Source organism: Plectropomus leopardus, chromosome 8, assembly GCF_026936395.1.
Source record: "Plectropomus leopardus strain MGB_pleo_1.0 chromosome 8, ASM2693639v1, whole genome shotgun sequence".
Taxonomy (NCBI): domain Eukaryota; kingdom Metazoa; phylum Chordata; class Actinopteri; order Perciformes; family Serranidae; genus Plectropomus; species Plectropomus leopardus.
The window spans coordinates 24250261-24274660 of NC_142183.1; the positions used below are offsets into that span (position 1 = coordinate 24250261).

General features: G+C 39.3%; 1 protein-coding gene across 8 annotated transcripts in view; it reads left to right on the plus strand.

Moving 5' to 3' along the window:
- The window catches only part of LOC121947732 (glutamate receptor 3), a 143035-nt gene that overhangs the window by 61179 nt on the left and 57456 nt on the right, over positions 1-24400 (plus strand). For all 8 annotated transcript variants that reach the window (XR_015777291.1, XR_015777290.1, XR_015777292.1 and 5 more), the window contains exon 3: positions 11682-11921. Coding sequence is in view for 5 of the 8 variants with exons in the window: in XM_088081223.1 (XP_087937349.1) it covers positions 11682-11921 (240 nt within the window). In the remaining 3 variants the exon portion in view is untranslated. The remainder of the gene's footprint in view (positions 1-11681; positions 11922-24400) is intronic.

Below are 24400 nucleotides of genomic sequence, written 5' to 3' on the forward strand. Positions count from 1 at the left end.
CTGGCATTATGTTTTTGAAAACCAGGGACACGTTGCATTTGTACATTTCATACATATCATGTCAGCATTTCTAAGTCGGTGCAGTTCAGAATAATATGAGCTGGTGCGACACCTGGGCGAGATGGCTGACCAGCTGCAGACCACTGCAGATTTCTGCTTAAGACGAAACAAAAAAAGGAGGGATATTGGAGGCATTTTTGGCAAGAAATCAGTGAAATTTCCAGAGGTGATAGTGTCACCAAGAGGACATGTTTTTTTTAGCTAGACATCAACAGTATTTCCAGCAGTAATTTTGCCAAAGAACACTTTTTTTTTTTTTTTTTAGCTGCCAATGTGCTTGTTTTTTAGCAAGACATCAGTAGCATTTACAGCTGTGAGTGTGCCACCATAGATGTTTTTTAGCAAGAGTGCCAGCATTTACAGCTGAGTTTTTGCCACCCAAAGTGTTTTTTTAGCAAGAGTTTGGCAGTGTTTACAGCAGCGAATGTGCCACCAAAAGTGTGAGATTTGTGTTATTTTCAGCCATGATACTGGCACCAAAACAGGGTATTTTAAGCCAAAACATAATCTTTTTTATAACCATAATCAAGTGACTTTGTTAAATTCCTTTGTTTATTAAAGCATAGATGAAATGTTGTCATCATTAATGTAAAAATTTTAGTATTAAAGTGCTAAAACACCACAGAAAATCGTAAATAGTCGATATCTTCATCAGTCCTTCATTTCAAGGACCATTTCTCTACGATCGTCCACTTGCCATAGAGTCCCTGTTAATATTAGTATTTCTATTTTAACCATTTTACTAAAAGTAAAGTGGATTTATTATATAAACCATGATTGCTGGCCAACCATTTTAATTCAGTCACATCTCAAAATTGTTGATAAACATTCTGTTTAATCGGAATATTGGGTCAATTTAAAAAGCAGATTATAGTTTGCATAAGTAATCATCCCTCGGCTTGCCTTGGCAAAGATTTGACAAACAGAATCACACAATTCAGTTGTGATTCTAATTCTGTCTCTCTCATGGAGCTGACCTCCTCTCACGTCTCATTAGGACTGACGAGGGTTGAAAGGTTGTATATGAGGCTTGCAGGCAAAGCATGGTATAGGATAAGTGGTTTTTCCTATGGATGCCTTTCAGGCCCAATTCTTGAATCTTCAAAGAGAATGTAAATCATGCTCACCAGAGTTTGAATTTTATGCTTTCACACAGATTTCCATAATGTCCTTCTCGGTTGGATACACCACTCTGCATCGAGCTCAGAAAAAAAAAAGAGGAAAGAATACTAAACGGAAATTTTAATTTATACTTTCACACAAATTTCCATTAATTCTTTTTCAGAGGATGTTTGACCTGTCAACCAACTTACAGCTTTGTGAACATATTTCTTTTGGAATATACTATGATCAGTTTTACACACAATATATTTTGTAAGTATTATTTAGTGTAAATAAAACTTAATCACGCACTCATGCTAATAATTTTTTTTAATGCAGTTTTTCTATTTACTGCATTACATTTTTTTCTGCTTTGACTCCTGTCATATTTTTAAAGTTCTCTGCTCTGTGGTGGGCTTCATGTGTTATACATAAAATATGAGCAGCAGGGTTGTCAAAAAATGACTGTCAATGTTAAAACATTTCCAGTTATTTTTAGAAAAATAAGCCTGTGTTATTTCTCACCTTGCATTTGAATCAAAACTGTAACTGTGAACAAGAAACTTGACAAAGATCTTGAACATGCGATTGCCATGTTTAAATGATATCAAGTTTCTTCTAATAGTTGACCTGTTCTCCTCCCATCCAGTCAGTGGAGAAACACATCATTTATATGCTTCTTCTGCTTTGTGTAGAGCCTGCATTACAAGCAGCCATTCAGCTCCCTCTTTGATAGAGACACACTCATATAAACCATTAAAGTTACTGGCCAGTAACCTTTTTTGTGACTTTTGCTAATGTGTCACACTGCAGTTGTATACACGAGACAGATACACTAAAATGCACACATCCATTTTCTGTTATATTGCGTGTTCTTTTGCAGTTTTATATTGCTGAAATACATCTTTTTTTTCATGATGGTTGGTCAGTGTGCATGAGCACAGAGTCCATTCAGTCATTCAGTCAGTCACCTACAAAAGTTTAAACTAATTGATAGACTATACGATAAGAGGAAAATTAATTACAGAGGGAGCGGAGGGAGTTAGAAAGCTGTTCACAGTATGTGGAGATGCATATCACTTGGTGGGTGAGCTCCAGGCTAACCAGCCTCAGTGTCAGAGTATCCTCAGGCCAGGCAAGGGGATATGCTCCTATCATCCATCATACACTCAGACAAACACAAAAGGACATACAGAGACACAAACGTGCATACAGGAACACATACACACATCTGAACTCACCAGTGGATTGCTGCTATGTTGAGTTTTATAAACCCAAACAGCAGATGAGGTAGTTTTTTGAACACTCCAAAATAACAGGATAAGCACAAGGCAGGAGAGAAATGTGGATGTCACTAAAACTGAGCTGCTCGTGTTTTTATTTAGATGCTATCACCTGTAAAATAGCATGTTGGTTTTAGATTAAATGCTGATTTGAATTAAAAGCACCCAGTGGAGTTTTCTTGTAAACAAAGAAAAAATCTGTTTACGTTTAGTGTCACTCACCAAAACCTATTGTACAGACTTTTTTGGCTTTGGCTGACATTTGAGTTCGCAATTCAATGCATTTTCTTCCGCAGAAAATAAAGCAGTTTGTTAACATCCTTGTTTACGTTTTCTTGCTAGCATTTTTTTTTCTTCCCTAGATTTTTCTAGCGCATTGCTGTGTTTCTCGTCTCACTATTGCCACCAACAGTCAGCGTGAAACATCAGGCGGCACTGTGTACCCACATGTGCATGCAAATGCATCCATAGAAGAACTGCTCCATAGAACTACCAGTGGTCAAAAACTCCATCTCTCAATTGACTTTTTAGAAATGTTATGAAAGTGTGCTGGCAATAAGGGAAATACAATGTGTCATAGCCTCAGATAGTTATGGTTGGCCAATCTGTCTGAAATCACAGTGATAAGGGGAGCCTCTGTTGCTTAGAGGTTAAGAGGCTGACCATGAACCCCAGCTACCCCAGCTTGTGTCCAGCTGGAGACCTTTTGTAGTTGTCAGTCTTACGTCTTGTCATGCTACCACTATCTAATGAAAACATAAAATGCCCTCCAAATATGGCTGAGCAATGTTAAGAAGAATCAAAGAAGTTCAAAAGAAAATTAAATATTACAATACGTTTGACCAAAAACCTACAATATCAATAGTGCAAAGATATTGTTGGGTTGACTACTTGTGTTTTTACAAAATATTTACACAGTAAAATCTTTATAATCCTCAGTCATATGGATGTAATGACTAGGTCGGTAATAGCAAATGAAAGAACATTGTGGTAAATTTGGAAAATTACATCACTTTACTGTAATGCAGCCTTTTAAACCAGGAAAAACCCCACTTATCATAGAATGATATTCATAATGGCAGGTGATACATAGTCTGATATTATGATATACTGGACAGCCTACCCTAAAATTACAGTAATATCAAGATATTAGTAAGATTTTTTTTCAAATATAAATATATTTCATTGTATGCCAAAAGAAGGCAAAAATTACAAACAAAATTATTAAATTGTAGTACTGTAATGAGCTGGGTCCCACTGTTATAAATTACATCTGAAAACACTATAAACCAAATCACTTTTTTTTTTTTATAATAACTTTGAGGTAGAAAATCCCTGTGTCATATATATACAATTAAAAAGCACTGAGTAAATGCTGCCAACAACAAAAATCAACATTTTTTTTTACTTTTACATATCTCTGTAACTGTAATAAAGTGCCAGTTGTCTGGGTGGAAGTGGTTGTTGTCATTAGCGTGACATTATGTAGATTTGGTCTGTACAATAGTTAACTGAAAGCTGTTAATAAACAGCTTTCAGTTTGCATGGAAACAATTTTGTTTTCTTAACAATAACATGATCATAATACAGTTTCTTTGAATTCGATTAATTAAAGAGTCACTCAGCTCTAATTTCAACCATAAGATACTGTCATCACCTTAGAATTATAAGGTTCTATCTGATATTTTTGTCCACATTGAATTATTCATATGTTCTTATTTTGTGGCAACTTATTAACATTACCAGAGGTTGTTTTTTTTTTTTACATGCATTTTTGGGCTTTTTATTTGGGAAACAAAAAGTTCATATCAGTTATGCCATTTAGAAGGCAAAACATTGAAGTTCAATATCTCAAAAGCACCCAGAACACAGACATAACCCTATATTTCTAAAGTGGCAATTCCCTGTATTTAGTTTTTGTTTGCTTTGTTTCTGCAGTGTGTGTGCGTTTGTCTGCGTCGTTTAACTCAGCAGGTAGTTTGAAGAGTAAATAGATGCTGGATGTTGATGGAGCAGGACTAGTAACAGCTTCCTTTTAACGTTTCACGGCACCATTGCAGTTGAGTCGCTCTTGAATCTAGGTCTGCCATTTGAGTTAACAGTTTGAAGCACTTCACATCTCTATATGACAAGAGCTGATGCAATCCCCCAGGGCACTTACGAGCTATCTCCCAGTGACAGCATCCCTTCTTCAGAGCAGGACAGGCTGGTCCTGATGTAGGCTGGTGGAAACTCGGGAAAGGGGGAGGAAGGGAGTGAGGGAGGAAGGAGGGGGGAGACCAGCAAAAGGAGCTACGGGGACCAGGGGCACAAGGAGAAGGAGGCACAGGAAGGAAATGGAGGGCATGTGGCTAAGGAGAAAACAACAGAGCCAGAAAGAGAAAGAGGGAATGTGGGTTTTGTGAAAAAGATGGGGAAAACAGCTAAAGAGATACAATCAGCGTTGACATTTACTGTTCCCGGCCCCCTTCCCAGGGCTGTGCAAAGCTCTGGCTCATGGGCCGCGAAAGAGCATGGGAGTCCAAATACTTTGAGTGCATGAAAAGGTTTTTTTTTTTTTTTATGAATTAGCTCTGTGTGCCTGCAGGATACCACATATCCCTCTGAACTAGCATTCCAGGCCAGCCATCTCAAGTGATGCATCAGAAATGTAACATCCCCGTAGCACTGCCGAGTGTCCTGATTATAGAAGGGAATGAGGGCGGCACACTGTGTGTGTTTGACCAGTGAACTGGAGATGGGATGCATGGTTCCCTGCAGCAGGAAGGGGGAGGAGGAGGAGGTGGAGGAGGAGTCATGGTTAGCTGCAGAGGAAGAAAAAAAGGGAAAATGAGATTGGAGGGAAGGAAAAGAGAAGAAGCAGATGAGAGAGAATTATCTTTGCGTTGTTTACCACTCAGTCCTCATGCAAGCTCCTCAAATGACTCTGTGCACATGCACATTGTTGTCTGAGGACTTGTGTGTAAATTTGCATTATTAAAATTCAAGGTGACACTCACAGAATCATATGTTAACGGATGTGTTATTTCTTCAGATGTATTAGTTCCACCTACAGGATTTATTTCATTTTTATTTAATTACTGAGAGAGATGAGACCGCGGCATTTCTCCACAGGAGCCTTCTATCCTGACTGTACCTTGCACTTTTTTCTTTTTTTTTTACCAAAGTCCAACACCAATCTCTGCTCTGCTGATGGAGCGTAGCAATATTATGGGGGAAACAATGTGAGAGGGGAAAGAGAGAGGCACTCAGGTGGAGAGAGATACTGCCACGCTTGAAGAGGATGTATGCTATGGGGGATGACCAGATGGCTGAGGCAGAAGACAGGCAACAAAAGGAGAGGTCAAATAGAGTGGTGAGGATAGAGAAGAGGAGAGTGGAGAAAGACAGTGAGGCGTTGAAGGAATGGGGCGGATCAGTACTGCATGGAGAGACATCTCTGGGAGAGTGAGTGAAGTGTAGGAATACATACATATACAGAGTGTAGCTCTTTGGGGCTGCAGGAGGGTAATCCATAACTTTCTATACAGTCTGTGGAACTTTGCAAAAACAGTTTAAATTCTGAGTTTGGCTCTTGTGAATTGCAAATGATCGAGAACTCAATACATGAAGTTTTTTTGTGTGTGTGTGTTTTAACTGTAAGCATTTTTCTTTTACTTAACTTATTAAGCTGAAATCTTGGTGCAATTGACTTTTCTTTTCACTGCAAAGCAACTTTAAATTCCTCACGGTCAATATGTTTCTACTGATTGCTTCCTTTGTTTGCTATTTTCTATTGTTCAACTTCCGGGTGTATGGTCATTTGTTTTGCTGTCTTGTTTTTCACCCTTGACTGAAAGAATTAGAGTTTATTAAAATTTAAAAGGCTAAGAAATTTACATGAGGCACAAATTAGCGAGGTAGCAAATTGATGCAGCTTGTAACAAAAATGCAGATTAATTAGAAAGTTACAATGCGATGCAAAAACAAATATGTATTTAAAAGAAGGGAGTTTTAAAAACCACTTGCTCATTCCTCACAGGTGATCCCGGCTGTTGGTGATAAGAGCCCCAACATTTCTATTGTTTTTTTCCACCAGCAGTGGCTGAAACAGCAAATTGTTTTCCACTATTTTCTCACAGCAATTTGTAAAAATGATGGTTGTAGCCTGCCAAAGAAATTGTCATTTTTACTGATGTGGAGACACATTTGCTTAATCAATCATGATCAACAGTGCTGCAAGCTCCACCTGAATGTTCCAGGAGCTCAGGTTTACTATCACCTGCATGCTACACGTTATGACCTCTTGATCATGGATGTGTGCCAGTAGTAGAGATTAAAGGTGAGAAAACGTGGTTTCTGCACAGCACAGCTTATGACCCCTCCACTGAAAATCAATTAGGCTGCTTCCATTGATTGTAAGTGTGGTTGGGTCTATTTATAGTGATGCATCAAGACAGTAGTTAAAATATATATCGGGGGGGACAAATCCCAGCCCAATATATGATAATAAAATTTGTCAGTAATTAAATGTGGAAACAAATGTTTTTGGTGAAAAATTTGCTGGAACTAATCAATCCACCATCACTAATGTTAGCTGTCATCGCTATGTTACTTGCAGTTAATTAGCCATACATTCACACAGCAACTAAGACTCTTATCGGGGTTTCACAAACATTCACAATTGATGATTTGTGGCGGCTCACAACGAATTAAACATGTGCCACCACATATTGATTTATACCATTTGGTTAATGATTGCACAACACTCTCGGAGCACCGAGTGTGCTCTGGGCACAGATGGAGCAGCAGAACATCAGGTGAACTATTGATTTGTTCAGCTCTGACTGGATCGACAGAACAATTATCTACTCCGTGACTCCAACTTCTCAAACTGCTGCTAAGGAAAGAAAGAACTGTTGATGAGTTTTGCCTGTGCTGCATTTCTACAGATCTACAGAGAAGTCAGAATTTAGAGGGGACACGGAGTGAATATACAATAGACACACTAAAGATTGAAAAGGGAAGCCCCCCCCCCCGTCATAACCTATCGCCTCACATAGATTGTAGCTTTGCAGGTGACACTGTGTTTTATTAATGTTATTACGTTATATTTGTCAAATAGGCCACATGAAGTCTGAGTAAGTGTCAATCATTTATGTTGCGCTACATGTTTAATTTATGTCGACAGTTGTAGTTTCATTTATCGCAAATTCCTACTGTATAATTAATAGCTGTACTTGCTTATGAAAAATAGTATGATATAATAAGAAATGAGTTGCTAAATTTAGATTTTTTTTCTGGGTATGGGGGGTGGGAATGCAGACCTCCTATCAGATTTGCCCCTCCCCAGTATTGACTCGATACAGCCGTACAATACACGCATTTGGCTGTGAATGACAGTCCTGTGGAGCCACAAACGTTCTTTATGGGCAGACTCTTGAAAAGGTACACTTAGGGAATGCATGCTATTGTGAAGAAAGAAGCATACAGTTCTTGTGGCTGGATACCTTGTGTCTGAGGAGCAGAGTTACAGGATCTGGCGCAGTGAGACTGTCCCCCCAAAACAGAACAGGTCATTCTTCGTCTAGAACATCCTAACCTGCACCACCATGGGAGAACATACCTGGAGCTCAGATCACTCTGGATGACACCGCACATGGGATCCCTGCAACACCCAGCAAACCTTTTCACTACAATAAGGTGGCAACCCTGAAAAAAGGTGCGACATAAAGACACTGTATCTCTAACGGGGGCAAGAGGGAGGTTATATGGTGCGAGATGAGGGCGTGTGGACATATCTGTTATTGAAGCTTGGGCTTGCTCAAAGCTCAACCTAATAAGCAGAGGACAGCTGAGCAGAAAGAAAGAGGCTGCCAGATCTGGTCCCTAAAGGATAGGTTCTGTGTCAGTACTGGCCCAAATTAAGAGGGAGTGCAGAGAAAACTGGGCCTCGACGAGGGCTGCAGCTCTGACTGGCTCCCATTCAGTGAGGGAGATTGCACCACTCACCCTGCAGCACTTACCCACAATACTGCTGTCCATCTGTTGATTCACTTATCAGGAAGCGGTGTGTGTGTGTGTGCATGTTTATGTCTGCATCTGTGCGTGTGTGTTGTTGAGAATGGATGCTTATACCTTGGGAGAGGTGTCTGTACCAGGACAGATAGGGAGGGAATAGAATTAAAAAGGATGAGGCAAATCCCACCAGTGACTAGATCTCTCATTCACACTGCAGTTGTGCTTAAGAGCAAAATACGTGAGCACTGTCATGTTGTCCTCTTGAGTGTCTGAATGGTGTGCAAATACTGTAGCACCATTCTTCACAAAGATGGACGAATTCTCACGGGCAGAAAATAAAGAAAAAAACATGGTTAGTGTATGTGTATGTGTGTGTGATCACATCTTGTGCTTGATGAGGATAAGGCACAAATTACAAACTGACATGTTGGTTATGAATTGTTTCCAGTTTGGCATTAATAACAGGACAATTCTAAAATGTTTTTTAAAAAAGAGCCTAAATCTGATGTATCCCACTATATGAACTGAATGAATCCTTGTCAGCCAATCGGAAACAAATATTTAACATAGCCATTACATAAGATCAAATAGTGTCTTCCCTCCTGTCATCCAAGCATTGTACTGGAATATTCAAAGTGTTTACGGATGTTAAGAATGCTTGATTACCCAGCGGGAGCACTTGAGAGTCAATCAGAATAAGTGAGCAGCCATTCATGATAGGGTGGGAAAGCAAAACACACCTGTAGCTCTGAATGTTAGTTTACACATTAATGGCTTCTGACTGATTGGAAGTCGTTCCTGCCTGACAATTTGCGCTGTCCCACGAGAGTGCATGATGAATACACAAACAAATGAAAAAATATTTTTTTTCCTCTCAAGAAATGTCATCAGATGCACGCGGTGATAGAAAATAAAATGCTTATATTACAGAGATGTTCATTTCCCAAAGTGGTTGTTATAGATTTGTTCAAGTGAAAAACATTCAAATGATGGTGTACCTGTTTATTTTCTTTTACCTTTGGTTGCCTCAGATAGTAATTTTACTGAATAGAGTCAAAGTATTGTGCAGCTTGTCAGTAAGTTTGTTCCCCCCCCTCAAAAGTAGGGCCAATCCTTTGTTGATGCTTTGTAACTATGCAATGATGCCAAGTATGCAGCCGACATTGAGGCATCAACAAACACAAACGTTGTGGGTTTGAGGTTGTTGAAAGTGAAACTGCATTCACTTTTCACTTGCAGCAGACAGAGTTGTCTTTTTCAGCTCTTCCGTAGGAGGGAACAGAAGCGGTGACAGGCAGCAGTGGCGCTCACAGCTGCTGTGAATGCTGCAGTGTGTCGCTCACTGTGGATGGGGGAACAGAGCGATAACTGGTGGGAGCTCCTGGTGGGAGCTGGAGACCTTCAGTGAATGGCTTCACGTTTTTATCCTTTGACTGCCACTTTTCTACCAAAACAAGCACACACATTGCAGCTTGCATTTACAGCTGCGGGAGTCATACTGACATCCTGTCACAATGCAGTCCACTGTTACCAGAGCCGTTCACTCTCGAATGCAATGCATGCTGTTTTTTTGTGCTCTGTGTATAAACACGCATTTCTCCTATTCAGATAGGTTATCCATACACAGATAATGAATGTTAATACCAAGTATAAATTGGATTTCATATTGTGATCACTGGGGATGGATATTGCTCATTTTCATTATTGTTTACTCCGGCAATTATTTTCTCAATTAAATGGGCACTCTGGTGATTAAGTATCACACTTCCAATAAAGAAGAAGATGGTTGGAACATGGACTTACGTCCTTAGTGTATGTCAGACTTTAAAACACTGCATACCAAAATTCCCCTAATGCAACTTGATAGTGTCTTTCATTAGACCCTTTCTGCACCTTTCAAATGCCACATCCCCAATTTATAACACAGGATACCTGATATAATTTAGTAGTATCCAAACTCAAGGTGAGAAAACCCTGATGATATCAGAAGGGTTATTTTATTATACTTTGGGACAGACAGAATCATCTCCCTGTACCACCAATAATACAGAATAATAACCCCAACAAAGTAAAAAGCCTCAAGTCAACATCAGACCTGGCCAAGACACAAGGAATTTTTAACATTTTGTTTTTCAATTATATTGATTTTCAAATATTCACGCCTGATAACCATGTAAAGGCTTAATCCAATCATTTATTTCTCATTGGAATAAATACATTTTTTTCCTACACGTGGGGGTAGCAAATAGAATGGCAAAGACATGACCGCCCCTACTCTCCCTCTGATAACTAGCACTTGTTACCATCGCTGGTTGGGCTGGTTAGGTTTAGGAAAGAGGAGCGGGATTGTTTCGGAGTACGATAGAATATCTGGGGTAAGCCAATCTGAGGCAGTGTATGGCAGGTCATGTCCTAGAAAATGCAGATTTGTGGGTGAGTATTATTTGGTGACTTGACAAATGTCTTTTGTAGCCTACAGACATTTTAGAAACATTGGTAAATTTTACTGATTGTTTGTCGACTGATGGTCTGCGTGTGAGGGGTTTAGGGGACATCTGTAATTTGTATGGAAACAATTCTCCATCCGCACATTGTGTATTGTATCGTTTAAATTTTCTCAACATAGTTGGAAAAGAACATTTCTTCTCTTTTATTTGGGCAGATTAGACATTTCACAGACGGTAGATGGTTGCAAGTAAAAAAAAAAGAAGTAAGTTTTAGTCATTTTTCAAGATGAATATGTCATATGGACTGATGGTCGAAAAAACACTTTGACACACACTACCATGTGTTCACTTGGGCAGTGGGTAATTACTACAGCCATATTTCACTATTTTCTTAAATCTAATTAACAAAATAATGAATGCCTTGATCTGAGAAATATTTGCCAGACTAATCAGTAATGAAAGTAAGTGTTGAATGGAAAAGAAAGACTATAATTTGGACCGGACAGAATATTTCAGTAACTTCATGTACTTATTTTTACTGTTATTATTATATACAGTTTTGTATTATTATTGATAACTGGATATTTAGTATTAAAATGCTTTGTTATTTACCTTGGGGGTCATTTAGAGTCACTTAAACCTTTAATCACCTGTTAGTGGTGGGTCACACGACCCAATCGATCTATTACTGCCTGAAGTAATGAGGCACACAATTGTGAATTTGCAGACTAATATTTTGCTGAATAATGTCTTATCACTCGTGTTTTCTTGCCCTCTGCTGTCCCTGCAGTCTGCTCCCAGTTCTCCCGCGGAGTGTACGCAATCTTCGGATTCTACGACAAGAAGTCCATGAACACCTTGACCTCCTTCTGCGGCGCCCTGCACACCTCCTTTGTCACACCCAGTTACCCCACCGATAATGAGGTGCAGTTTGTCATCCAGATGCGCCCCGCCCTCCGGGGTGCTGTTCTCAGCCTGCTCTCTCACTACAAGTGGCAGAAGTTTGTCTACCTCTACGACACCGACCGAGGTAGGTGACAGTGTCGGCCTTGACTTGGGACTTTAAGCTTGAATTACAGTGTGGAACCGCAGGAAATGTTACAGTGGCTCAGAATAGCAGCTGCACACCGGGGTTAGCAGAGGATAGATTTACCCTGTAATACTTTATGAAAGCCCTGTAAATGCTTGAACTGTTAACACTGCACTATTTTATACAGTAGTTTGGTGTTATGTAAATGTGAAATATTCAGTAGCAGCTCGTAACACTTGTAATAACACATTACACTTTAAGAAACGGCATTTCTTATGAGCTATAACCTTTGGATTTTGGCTGGTTGGTGTCAGTTAATCTTCTGTTTAATCATGTTGTTGATATTGGCTCGTCTTTCATCTGAAATGAGGTATGTCACAGCTGCTGCTAAAATGTTTTCCACAGAAATCAGAGTCTCTGCCTGCCTGTGGGGGCTGCTTATTGTGTTGCGTCAATGAGGGTTTTTGTGTAGTTCCCAGATTGCATTGCTTTGTTGACAATAGACACTGGTTTAATGCAGCAGCACGCCGAGTGTATGACGACCTGTCAACATGGCAAAGTGTTCATTTCTGGGTGTTCTAATGTCAAACAAGAAAATGAGCTCATTATCACTCAATGGAATAATGATCCCCTCCTCCTACAGAAACTTCAATGTGTTCAAACAGCACCTGGGCTGGAGGGATGGATGTGTTCAGGATATGACAGAAATAGACACAATATGTCTTGCTTTCCGTTATGGTGCCAAAAAGGGTGGCTGCATTCTCCTCCCGCACTGTATATAGCAGTTTGCATTGTTTATTTGCTCATTATAGAAAGGTCCAGATATGCTTCAAGCAACCAGTCTTCTCTGCAGTGTGCTATCTGCTCTCTGTATGGTTCTCTTTTCTGGCCTGCTCACTCCCCCACCTCTGCGTGTCGTGCTTTGAGGCAGTATATAAAGTGTGCTTCTGCGCACAGTCCTCTGTCTTTGGGTCTCCAGGCCTGTAGGGTCCAGAGCTGAGGGCCTTAATCCTCCACACAGCCTGCAGATAATATGTGGTTAATTAGGGTCACTCAGACTAGAACACTCATTGGATCTTCCCTGCGGATGCTAGCAACCCACACGTCCTTCAGCACAACCAATACTGCCCAGCCACCGGTCCCTATCCCTCTGCTTCTCCTCTTCTGTCTGGCAAGTGAGACTGTCTGGGGCAGAGTTAGATACATAGCGGAGGTGGGGAAAAGAGGCTGAAATACAAAAACAGAAGAGGTGTTAGACAGAGAGAGTGATGACAAATAGACACATACTTCAAAGAGAGGAAAGAGGGACAAAGGGCAAAAGAGGGAGAGAAAGTGAGAAGGAGGAGGAACAAAACACATTTTCAATCCAGCAATTAAGGCAACAGCAGGTGCGTGTGATTTACAGCCTGTTACCTGTGTACAGACAATTCCCTATGTACTGTACATCCCCGTGCTGAGGCTCATGCCAAGCCACTTTTACCTCTCCTCTCACTGCCAGTGGTGTAAGACGATCCCTTATTAGTGGGAGGACATTGGCCCCAGGAGGGGATTAAAGTCGTTTATTGATGCACTCCATCCAGCACTTTGGGGGGCTTTGACACTTGGCTCATCAAGCAGACAGATGTGTCAGAGAGCCTCTACCTCCGCTTATCAGGTAGTGCAGCTCCCCAGGCAATATGGACACTGACTGCTGGCTAAACCAGGAGGAGTGACAAGGGAAAATAGTCTTCAAGGAGACATGTTTTTTTGCCCTCTGGCTCTGAGGCAAAGGGAAGAATTGACAAACAACTGCTTCCGTCTGTATATTTGGAGTTTTATATTTATTTAAGTGGTTCCCAACCTTTTCTCCAGACATACCCTGACAGCCCTGTCAGATGACCTCAAGCACCCACTCACCTTAACTATTTACTTTGGCTAATAAGCTTTTTTTTTTTTTTTAGCTTATTTTGAATGTTAAATTATTACTTTTAGAGAACTGTATTTTTTGTTAGCTGAAAAAATAATTCACCTGCAAAATAACCATTTGTATAAAAGTTAGTCCCCACGTCTTGTGTTAAATTCACAAAGAACGGGGAATCCAGAAAAGGTGTTCTTTAAGAATTGAAATAAAGATGAACGACATTTAACACATAGACTGTATAACTACTGGACATACCCACTGTGACATCACCCACTTGTTGATGGACTCCAATTTCGAAGCCTCGAGTACGGCATCTAGCCGTCACCATCCCAGTTTCTGGATGATAGTGGGGTGGATCTTCTCCACAAACTGCAACACTTTACAGACAGCCCGTCACTTAAAACTTAAAGACTAAATCATTTTATCAGAGTTTATATATGTTTACATTTACTGTAAAACTGAGCACCTCAACATAGAGGTCTATAGGAATTAACTCTGTTTTACAGCCAGCCTCAGGTGGCCATTCTTTGAAAAAACATTTTTGGCTTCATTTCTCACCCACAGGGTTTGCTACTTGGTTTAACAACAAAAAAAATTATATCAGCACATCCTTTTACAAACTCTCACATAACTCGTGCAGTATAATCCAAGTTTCATTTATCCAGTTGTATTCTAAGTAACACCCAAACACATGCTTTTTGCTAAAACATTATGATTTGAAACACTTCCACCTCTAGAAGCGCCCTGAGCGTGCCTAAGCCTGCACCTGCGTATGAGCTCTGCCTGAGTTCAAATGCCATGACACGCTACTCGACTGTGCAAGTAGCTGTGCAACTATTTGTACTGAAGTGTTTAAAATCATAATGTTTACGGGGAAATGTATGAAGTGCTTTACATATGACTGGACTAATGAAACTTGGATTATACTGCACAAGTTATGTTAGATTCTTAACAGATATTTTGATATAGTTTTGCTGTTATTGCACGCTGTCCCTGTTTACTTCAGTTAATAACAATGTTCGCCTTCTTTGGACTCTACGTTTACCGTGGTGGCATGCACACAAAAGGTTCCACACAGTGAGTAGTTAATGTACAAATGATCATTTTGTGAGTTAAGAATTCATTTAAGAACTTCAACTATTTATCCATTATCTTTTGCCTAAAATCCCAACTGTTTACCCATTATTGTTTTTAGCTAAGTGATCCTGTAATACTTTTTGCTAACCCAACTAATTATCCATTATTTTTAGCTAATAAATCCAACTGCTTATCTGCTTAAGTTAATTGTTCCAAGTGTTCATTCATTTTTTTTTTGTAAATCACTTTTAGATACCATTTATCCTTGCTAATTTAGCTTACTATTTCAACGTCTTTGTGTGTTTGCTAACTAGTTTTCATGCACTCAACAAGGAAGACGTTATTGCTGGCTCATATTGGTGGATGATGTGTACTGTACAATATAGTTAATCGTGGCTGGTAAGTTACTGCTTATTGTGAAAATAAATATACTCAATCTACTTGTCGCGTTCATGGAGTATAACCTTGGGTAAAAGTAACCCTGGTTGGGTATCACTGATGTCTTTAATTCTTTGTTCGCTCTCAGAGTCGCTGCTTTGGGCCATCTAATTGGGAATCAATGACAGATCATTGTCTTGCAATCCTCTGTGTTATTGCTTTGCTGTGATTTTCTCGTGTGGGCATTGTCTAAAAAATGTACCCCGACATGTTAAGAAAAAGCTGATCTCTGACTTTAAATGTGAACATTCTTTACACATGTGAAAAAAAGCAACAGTACAATCCTGTATGCAGCTGATTTCTATAAGCTGCAGATAAACAGTCAATGAACAAATAACACATGAAGCACCTGTTGCGATGTATTATTTTCCTGAGTGCCTTTTTTCCTTTTAATTTGTGTTTGATAAAAGCATTGATCATTCACAATACTGGAAGCAACTTTGCAATTATTCTCCAAAGTCTCCTATTAGGGAGAGAAAACACAGTGCATTCACTAGCTGAGTTCCACCAAAAGGTTTTTATTCAGTCAATAGAAAAGATTAATTACAACCACACTATTCATTTGGCTCTTAAATTGGGCTGGCAAAAAAATGCTTTTAGCCCTCAGTGCAGTGCTTTCAGTCAGAGAGTGATGGTCCATATGCTTCAGGCTCAGATGTATTGGAGGGAAATGAAGGTAAATTTGTACCTTAAACGCCAGTATGAGACAGCTGTATGAAAGCAGACGTTATGATGAAGGAACTGCACTAGAAGCAAATGGAGCTTCCGTAGGTAGTATTATTCCAGCTTAATGATCAGCTACACTTCTTTTATCTGATGTAATATATTGACATGGTACCTATGTGTGTGTGTGTGTGTGTGTGTGTGTGTGTGTGTGTGTGTGTGCGTGTGTGTGTGTTTTTTACATGTGTGGGTAGAGAGAGATGAAAGGTCCAAATACAAATCACCACTCATTCTTTTGAATCACTCCCAAACATCACATATGGCTCACCGGGAAAAAAAAACATGACAACCCTTGCAGCACTCCTTCAACCAAATCCTCTGTTTACCCCAGTTTTTAGCTCTCCAAGATTAAATATTGCTTTTTCTGTCCTTTCAGTTTGCATCAGCAAGCGAATTTCCCCTTAAAAAGCTCAAGCTGTGTAGATTGAAGGTAGAGGGACCTTGCCCTTTTCTGTTCTGGCGGTCAGGTATGGGCAGATAATTGCCAGGTCTGTGCAACAGAGACAGATGATTACAGGCTTTATTGTCTCTCCCAGGCACAATCAACCCTGATTCAGCAATCTCACCTCTAGTTGATTTATGAGTCGATCTTTCTCTCTTTCTCACACAGCCCTACACCACGTCCTTATACGCTTTCAGCTCTCTCTTACAGTATGAGCTTGCTGTGAGTCTAGTAGTACGGCAGTTTCCCTCCAAAATGCTGCAAAATGATCAAGAAAAAGACAAATTGTGAGACAAACCGCAAATGTACAACGTGCAGTTATGATGACAATAGTGGCTAAAAAGACTTTGGTCGCTTTCATCACTTCCATTTCTCATCTTGTGCACTGAGCTGAAATGCCAATCAGAGTGATTTCATTTGCTAATGCGCTCTATCGTCCAAAAAACAAGGGCTAGTGTTAACCCTTTTAAACCTAGAAAATTGACTTGATTTCTTTCAAAACATGGGAAGAAGGCAATGAACAATGAAAGAAGAACTGAAGAAAAGAAGAACAAAAATTAGCAAGAAATGTGTAAAAAGTACAAAATAATAACCTAAAAATGAGTAAAAAAAAAACAAAAAACGAAACAAACTACAAAAACAACAGAAAAGGAAAAAGAAAGTAAACAGCACATTTTAATTATGTATTCATGATAATTATAAATATAGCTTTCCCCCAGACATTTTTCCATTGGTTTTTGAGAAATAACTTGCTCACTGCATTTTTTCCAATGTTTTTGAAAGGAATGAAACCAATTTGCTCAGCGTTCAAAGGTTTAAATACCTGTGTAAGGCATCTGAAAGCAGCATAAGAAAAGTTATGTCGCTCAAGGTTTCAAAGGGGCACACTGACAAAAGACACTTGCTGATGGCCAACCGTCGGCTTGGTTTGACAGGGTCTTTAAGAAGCCATGATCAGGACATCACTGTATGGGGGAGGGGCTTAAGAAAAGGTCAATTGTATGGGTGTACTTCCTTCATCGCTGCTATATACTCTACTCCATCAGTGCCTATATCGCTCCGCTGCCTCTGCATTATTTTTATTTTGTCAGTTTTGAGAAAATCCAGTTCACCTTGAACTGAACAGCAAAGACAAAAAACTAAAACAGTGAATGAAGATGTAAATATGACTGATGGAGTCCTCTGACTGTGGGAAAGCACTTATATTTTCCATTGACATTTAGTGAATACCAATCTGCAGTGAGCAATGCCAGTGATATTTTGAGGTAAGACCTGGGGCTGCCGTCTCTTTATATCCATGATGGTGTTGTGAGACAGGGGATTTCAGCTCGTCTCACAATATCCATCGCCACACCGAGGCATTGATGATACTTGAATAATAATGCTGGGCCTCGTGTTGTCGCTTTCCATCATTTCCTCGACCAATCAATAATCTAAATGTGATACAGTTAGGAGGAAAGCGATCCAACATGTAGCTGCTGCACTGAAAGCAGAGAGCTATTTACTTTTATCATTTAACTGCTGACAGTTGAAATAGTGTTCGATGTCACAGCCTCATTATAGCACCAGGAAGTCAAATGTTCTTTGAACAAAAACCTGCCAGGTGGAAGCTGTATTCAAGCATTCGGTCCAAAAATATCTCCAGGGCACTTCTTTCATTCACTCTGTCAATATTTCCAGTGACCCCAACTGCTGCAGAGTCAATTCAGCAAACTTATCTGGAACAATAAGGCGTATGCACAGTATTGATCATTAGAGGTTACTGCAGTATTTGTAACCACAAAAGGAACAGCTTCTTATAAAACATGCAAATATGTGCAAATTCTGACCTACTATATGGTCTCTAAAGTGTATGCAGGCATTTATACAGTATTTACTGGAGTCACTTGTCCATCACATTTATTGTTAAAGGTCTTAAAAATGTCAATATTGAATTGAAATGTTACCCCTTACAGCAGAAAACAAGCCAGCCCTTAGAGTGCAGGAAGAAGTTTAACTACACCAAATCTGCCGTCAAGAGAAATATATTTACTTTCTAAAAAAAGTTGCTCGCTCCTTAGTTATCTCTCAGCTGTCTCCCAGACAACAGTCTGAACCTATAACCTGAATCAAACAAGCTAATTTTGGGTACTTACAGTTGAAGCAATGAAACACTTTGAGGTTTTTAATCACAAATAAATGGATAAAAATAATAATAAAATAACATCATGCAAATATAAGGTTTACATTCTTTTTACAGTCCAATATGTGGTTGTCGTTCTCCGACTCAACCCAACTAAAAATGATCAAAAATGGAATAAAGCGCTAAAAGCAAAAGACAAATTTAAGTGATATCCCCAGCCCAAGCACATATAGGTGCCAGAAATAGTAGTTCAGCAGTAAAACCACAGGTTGTTGATTGAACTGGATAACAAAGTGAGACTAATGGAGAGAGAGGATCAACTTAGATTAAAAAAAAGCCAAATTGAATAGGTTAAAGTAGTCTAAAAGCAGAGGAAGGCATGCTTTTTGTCAGTCGTAACCATTCACACTGAATGACTGTTTTTTCCCCCTAAAGTTATCCATTTAAGCTCTATACGACATTCAGATCATACCTTTACATACAGTATGTGTACTGCACAATAGCTCTGGAGTTAGTTATAGACGGCAGTTTTGCAGGTACATACTGTTATATCACAGCAATGTCACTGGTGTTAACTGTGAGATTACAGTTAAAGATAGTAATTTTACAAAGGCGTACTGCTAATCGCAGTAAAATGTTGGCATAACTATGGTGAGATCATGGTATACAGCTGCCATTTCACAATAATAACTGTAAATTATACAGAAGCCTATGTTACTGTAAATTTAATGCAACTATTAGCCAGTAATTTCCTGCAAATGTACAGTCAAATATCTTGCAGAGTATGATACAGAGTCTGGACCAAGATTTCCTTCACACAGCTCTCAGCATGGAGGTGGTTGAGCTTGTGGTTATCAGCTGACAGTGCTAGCAGTTACCAGTGCTAACAGCTAGGACTGGCGCATGCACTTTTGTCACTTTAGGTAAAAAACAATGATGCTGCCCCTCTATTTGCAATGTACCATACCAGAATTGACACAAAAAGGCCAATATGCAATACACATAACTCAAAGAATGGTGATGCAAAAAATAGTAACAACACAAACTAATGTAATACACATAACGCAAATAATCAGTGCTATGATTGAGTGCTTAAAGTGTCAACAATATCAACGTATGCATGACTCATCATGCAGGCATAATGCAAATCCATACACAAATAACACACCAAATAGATCTTCAAAGTAACTTAAATGACCAGGTTTGGAATTCTGTTCATCAGAGTGATGACAGCGTATAGGCCTAGCTATTTGTCAGAATAATACAATTTCAGCCCTTCAAGCTAAATAATATAATTGCAAACCTCTCTATATAGCACTTTCGCATTTGCAACATACAGAAACGTCACCTGCTCCCTTATCCTTGCAGTCATGGGTATTGTTTTTTTCGTTTGTTTTGTTTTTTCGAAGACAATCAAACTTGGTGTCAGTCGGCCAGGCAGTGTGATACATCTCAACATTGTGCTTATAGAAAGCGTAGCCTAGTATGCTAGGAGCCTGAGGTACTGCTATTGGTTACTGCGTGATTTTACTCATGAATAGTTGGTACACATTTTGCTGCCCTTTCCAAAGTGCCGCCTTAGACGACTGCCTAGTTCACCTATATGGACGCACTGGCCCTGCTAACAGCGTGACCAGTGCTAACAACAGTAACAGTGCTGACAGAGCAGACCTTGTGTTAACCTTGGGGGAAATCTGAAGGTGGGCATTTCTGTGATGGCATAACATAACATAACTTTTCAGTGGTAACTGCTATATCAAAGCAGTGGTGATTGCCAGTGGGACACACACAAAGGGACACAAAGGGAGTCACATGCACTAACAACAGGCTGGATGGGCTACCACAAAGAAAAGAGAGCTTGGATTATGACACACACACACACAGAGGGAGTGTGACATCATTTTCATCATTTCCATTGCTCTTTATATAGCAAATAGTCGCTGTTACGACCCCAAGTTGCTCTATGGGAGAGGGGAGTACCTTAAACCTAGATGAGGTAAATAAGGAGTCAGGAAGTGCAGTCTAACCCTTTTATTAGCGGACATGGAAGCATCAGAAAATAATCAGGGAGAGTCAGGGGCAAAATAACAACCAGCAGCAAAATTGCTTCTTTAACTTGACAAAGACACAGAGAGCTCATTATATTCACAGGATGGCTCACCATCATACAAGCAAAGCCATGAATGGCAGCTAACAGAGAAGGGAGAAGTGCTGCCCCTCAGCCTTTATTTACCCCAGGTGCACTGATTGGCTGCAGGTTTGCTGATTCCCCCAACCAATGGCACAAGAGAGAGCAGGAGGAGTTGAGAGAGTTGAAGCCCACAGAGGAGCAGCACAGCACATATTAGTTAGTAATTCATGGGGAATGAAGCAGTTGTTTACTACTATATAAATGTTCTGAATGTAGCTCATTTAACCCTTTGAAACCTGGACATACATTATTTTCTTTGTGCTGCGTTTAGATGTCTTGTACAAGCTCGCTAACCCTTTGAAACCTGAGCAAATTGGTTTGATTTGTTTTAAGAACATGGCAGTAAACACCTTAGCAAAGAAATGTCCCACAAATTGCAAGAAATTAGTAAAAGGTGACAGCAAAAAGACCTGGGGAAAAACAAAAACACTAGGAAAAACTTCCAGAATACTATTTTAATAATTATTATTACGATACCTTTTTTTTTTTTTTTTACATAATTTTTTTATTTTTTTGTCGAATGAATTGAATTGAGTTGAATACTTTTTGGGGAATTTTAAATACTTCTTGTTTTTCTTTTTTTGTTTGTTTTTAATATCTTTCATTATTTTATTTTTTTTTAATGTCTTCCTTTTTTCCCCTTTTTTGTCTGGTTGTTTTCCTGCAACTTGCTTTTTGTCTTACAAATTCCTTGCTAATTTTTAGGGCATATCTTATGAAGTTGCTCATTATCTTCTCATGTTTTTGCAAGAAATCAAACCAACTTGCTCAGGTTTCAAAGGGTAAGTGAGCTTGTACAAGACATCTGAATGCAGCACAAAGAAAATAATGTTACATTTACAAAATCTTAGTACAGTAAGTAGTAACTATTCTGCATGTTAACCAGACACATAACATTTCATAGAGGGACAATGGTTTGCCGTGAGGTAATTTGAAGTAATTTCCAGTATAATATTCCTATCAAAAATCCTCTCAGTGGCTGTAGAATTAAATAATGGATTGTTTTAAGTTCCTATTGTGTATTGTGGGTCAGAAGATCTTGACTGCATGTGACAAAAATGACTGAGTGGAGCCAGTGTGACACTGACAGAGGACATGCACACACTGCTGACACACTGCTTGTGTGATGTGGCTGGTTTAGTATTTGAGTCACATGTAGTAACAATGTAGTCAGTGTATCAAACAGAAGAACAGAGCTCAGCATGCTCAGAGAAACAGATTCAGTAGACTTTATTAATGTTGTATTAGGCTGATGTGTAACTATTATAATCACTCAGTCCAGTTATAACCCACTCATTTGAAAATGTTAAATGTCTCTTTTTATTTATCTGATGTTTGAGATAAAATCTTAATATTCAGTCTTTTATTTTATTTCATTTTCATTTTCTGGGTGTTTGATGATCCAAATTGCTCTCCGTAGCTTTGATTTCAATCTGTTGGTTAAACCGTTGTAATACTGGCCCTGATGGCATAAATCTTGCCTTTGTCTACACAGAGTTGTAATTTTTATGCTAAATAGCATTGAGACACCAAGTGTTGTTTTTGTTTAATAAACAGTGCAAACCAGATTAAAGTCTTTGTTAAACAATGTTGGGCTTTGTACTCAAGAAATGTTAGTTATCAGCCATTACTCATTTTAAAAGTTTTATTGCTTTACTTAATGCTTCCTGCCAACAGCAATTCCATATGCTAATCCATATATACTTTTCAGTTGAACCCCACAACATTGGTAATTGCCTCCTTTCTCCTCAAAATTTAAACTTTAGATGTTGCACCTCTATGTGAAAGTCAGGATAATTACAAATAAACACAACTAATTCTAGATAGCATGCAAATTATATTTTAACTTGGGGTCTTCTGTTGCCTGTGCGGCTTTGGTGCAGTGTATTTCCACTATAGACAGCATAAATAATGGATGTAGCTACCGTGACATCACCCATCACTTTTGAAGCCTCAAGTTCAAAATTTTGGCCTTGGCCTTTGTTTTGTTTTGTTTTGTATTTTTATGCTGTAAAGTTGAGCATTTTACCATAGGAGTTTTTGGGAATTTACTCTGTTTTAGAGCCAGCCTCAAGTGGCCATTCAGTGAACTGCAGTTTTTGGCACATTGACTTCATTTTTCAGCCTTAGAGGCTGCATAATTTCCATCAGCTTCACCTTGTTGTGCTGTGGGCCATAGTAAGTGTTTCAGAGGTTTGAGATATATATATGGCTGTGTGTGTGTGTGTGTGTGTGTGTGTGTGTGTGTGTGTGTGTGTGTGTGTGTGTGTGTGTCAAGAAGAATTCTGGACATATTACGTCTGTAATGGCTTCTGATAGTGCTGCAGGGATGATGTTTTTCTGTTGGTCGACATGAAAGTTAGCATCAACCTGGTTTCCTCGTCAAAAAAACAGTGGGATTTTTCCATTGGATTTTGGATTCTTGCAGAAGCTCTGTAGTAAACAAAAATGTATGATACTTACACATTTTGTTCAACAAAAGATAATCTTAACAAATGTACACCTCTTTTCATGAATTTTGAAGCCTTGTTGTTAAGCTATAGACAAACTACACCATGGTCTCATGATTTCACGTCGCTATCACAACAAAGCCTTTTTAAGGACACATAAAAGTTCCGAAATTTATCAAATAAACCATTTTCAAGCATGCTTGAACATAAAAAAAACTCTCTGATACAGCTTGTAACGCTCTGGTTGCATCAATCAAAGACCATTTGGCTTTGTATTAAACCCTCATAACTCACCACAGACCCTGCTGATCAGCTGTTAAACAGGCAGACAAGATAAACTCCAGCCTGGCACAATTGGCAGAGTGATGTGCCAACAGGGCCAAGAGGCTTGTGTATGGGAGGATTGGATGACCGCACATAGTTAGCCTCATTTCTTCTAGCTCCTGCCAAGCTACTGTGGATAGAAGGACAGATATGGGGGGTTGGGGGGTGGGGGGGCAATCAGGCAGAGTCAGATACACTGTAACCAAAGCAAACCTTGCTCCCTATTCTTCAGCAATCCCTCTAATTGGCTATCCAGAGACAGTTGCCTTTGTTCCCTAAAAGAGTCAAATAATTAATGTCTCCCGCTGCTCTCCTGGATGCCTTTGATGGCAAACCAAATCAAGTCTGTTCTTTAATTTGATTGTAGTGGTTTGGCATTGCTCTTACTGTTGTAAACAACATAATAAATCAAGCAACGGGATACACTACCAAAAGGATAGTCCAAACTCCAGTGATTAAACACATGAAGACAGGCATGAAATGGCTATTCCCTTTTTTTCCTACATAATCAGTTAAGAAGGTGTGGTGACATGTTTTCATGGGCACCGCCATCACTTTGCAGACAAGCCAAAGCAATATTTTTCTGCGTGATGCGACAAACCATCAGCTGCTTTTTCCCTTTCAATTTGTTACACAAGTAATTTTTATGCCACTCCGACACATTTCACACAAATAATGTCTAGTCAAGTGCAATATTGTCACCTACCATTGTTGATTTATACTCTCTGCTCACAATGTGAGATAATAAGTGTGAATGCCAGCTCCCCACTGCAAGCATGTCTATATCATAGACTGCAGCTTGTTTCCTTGGC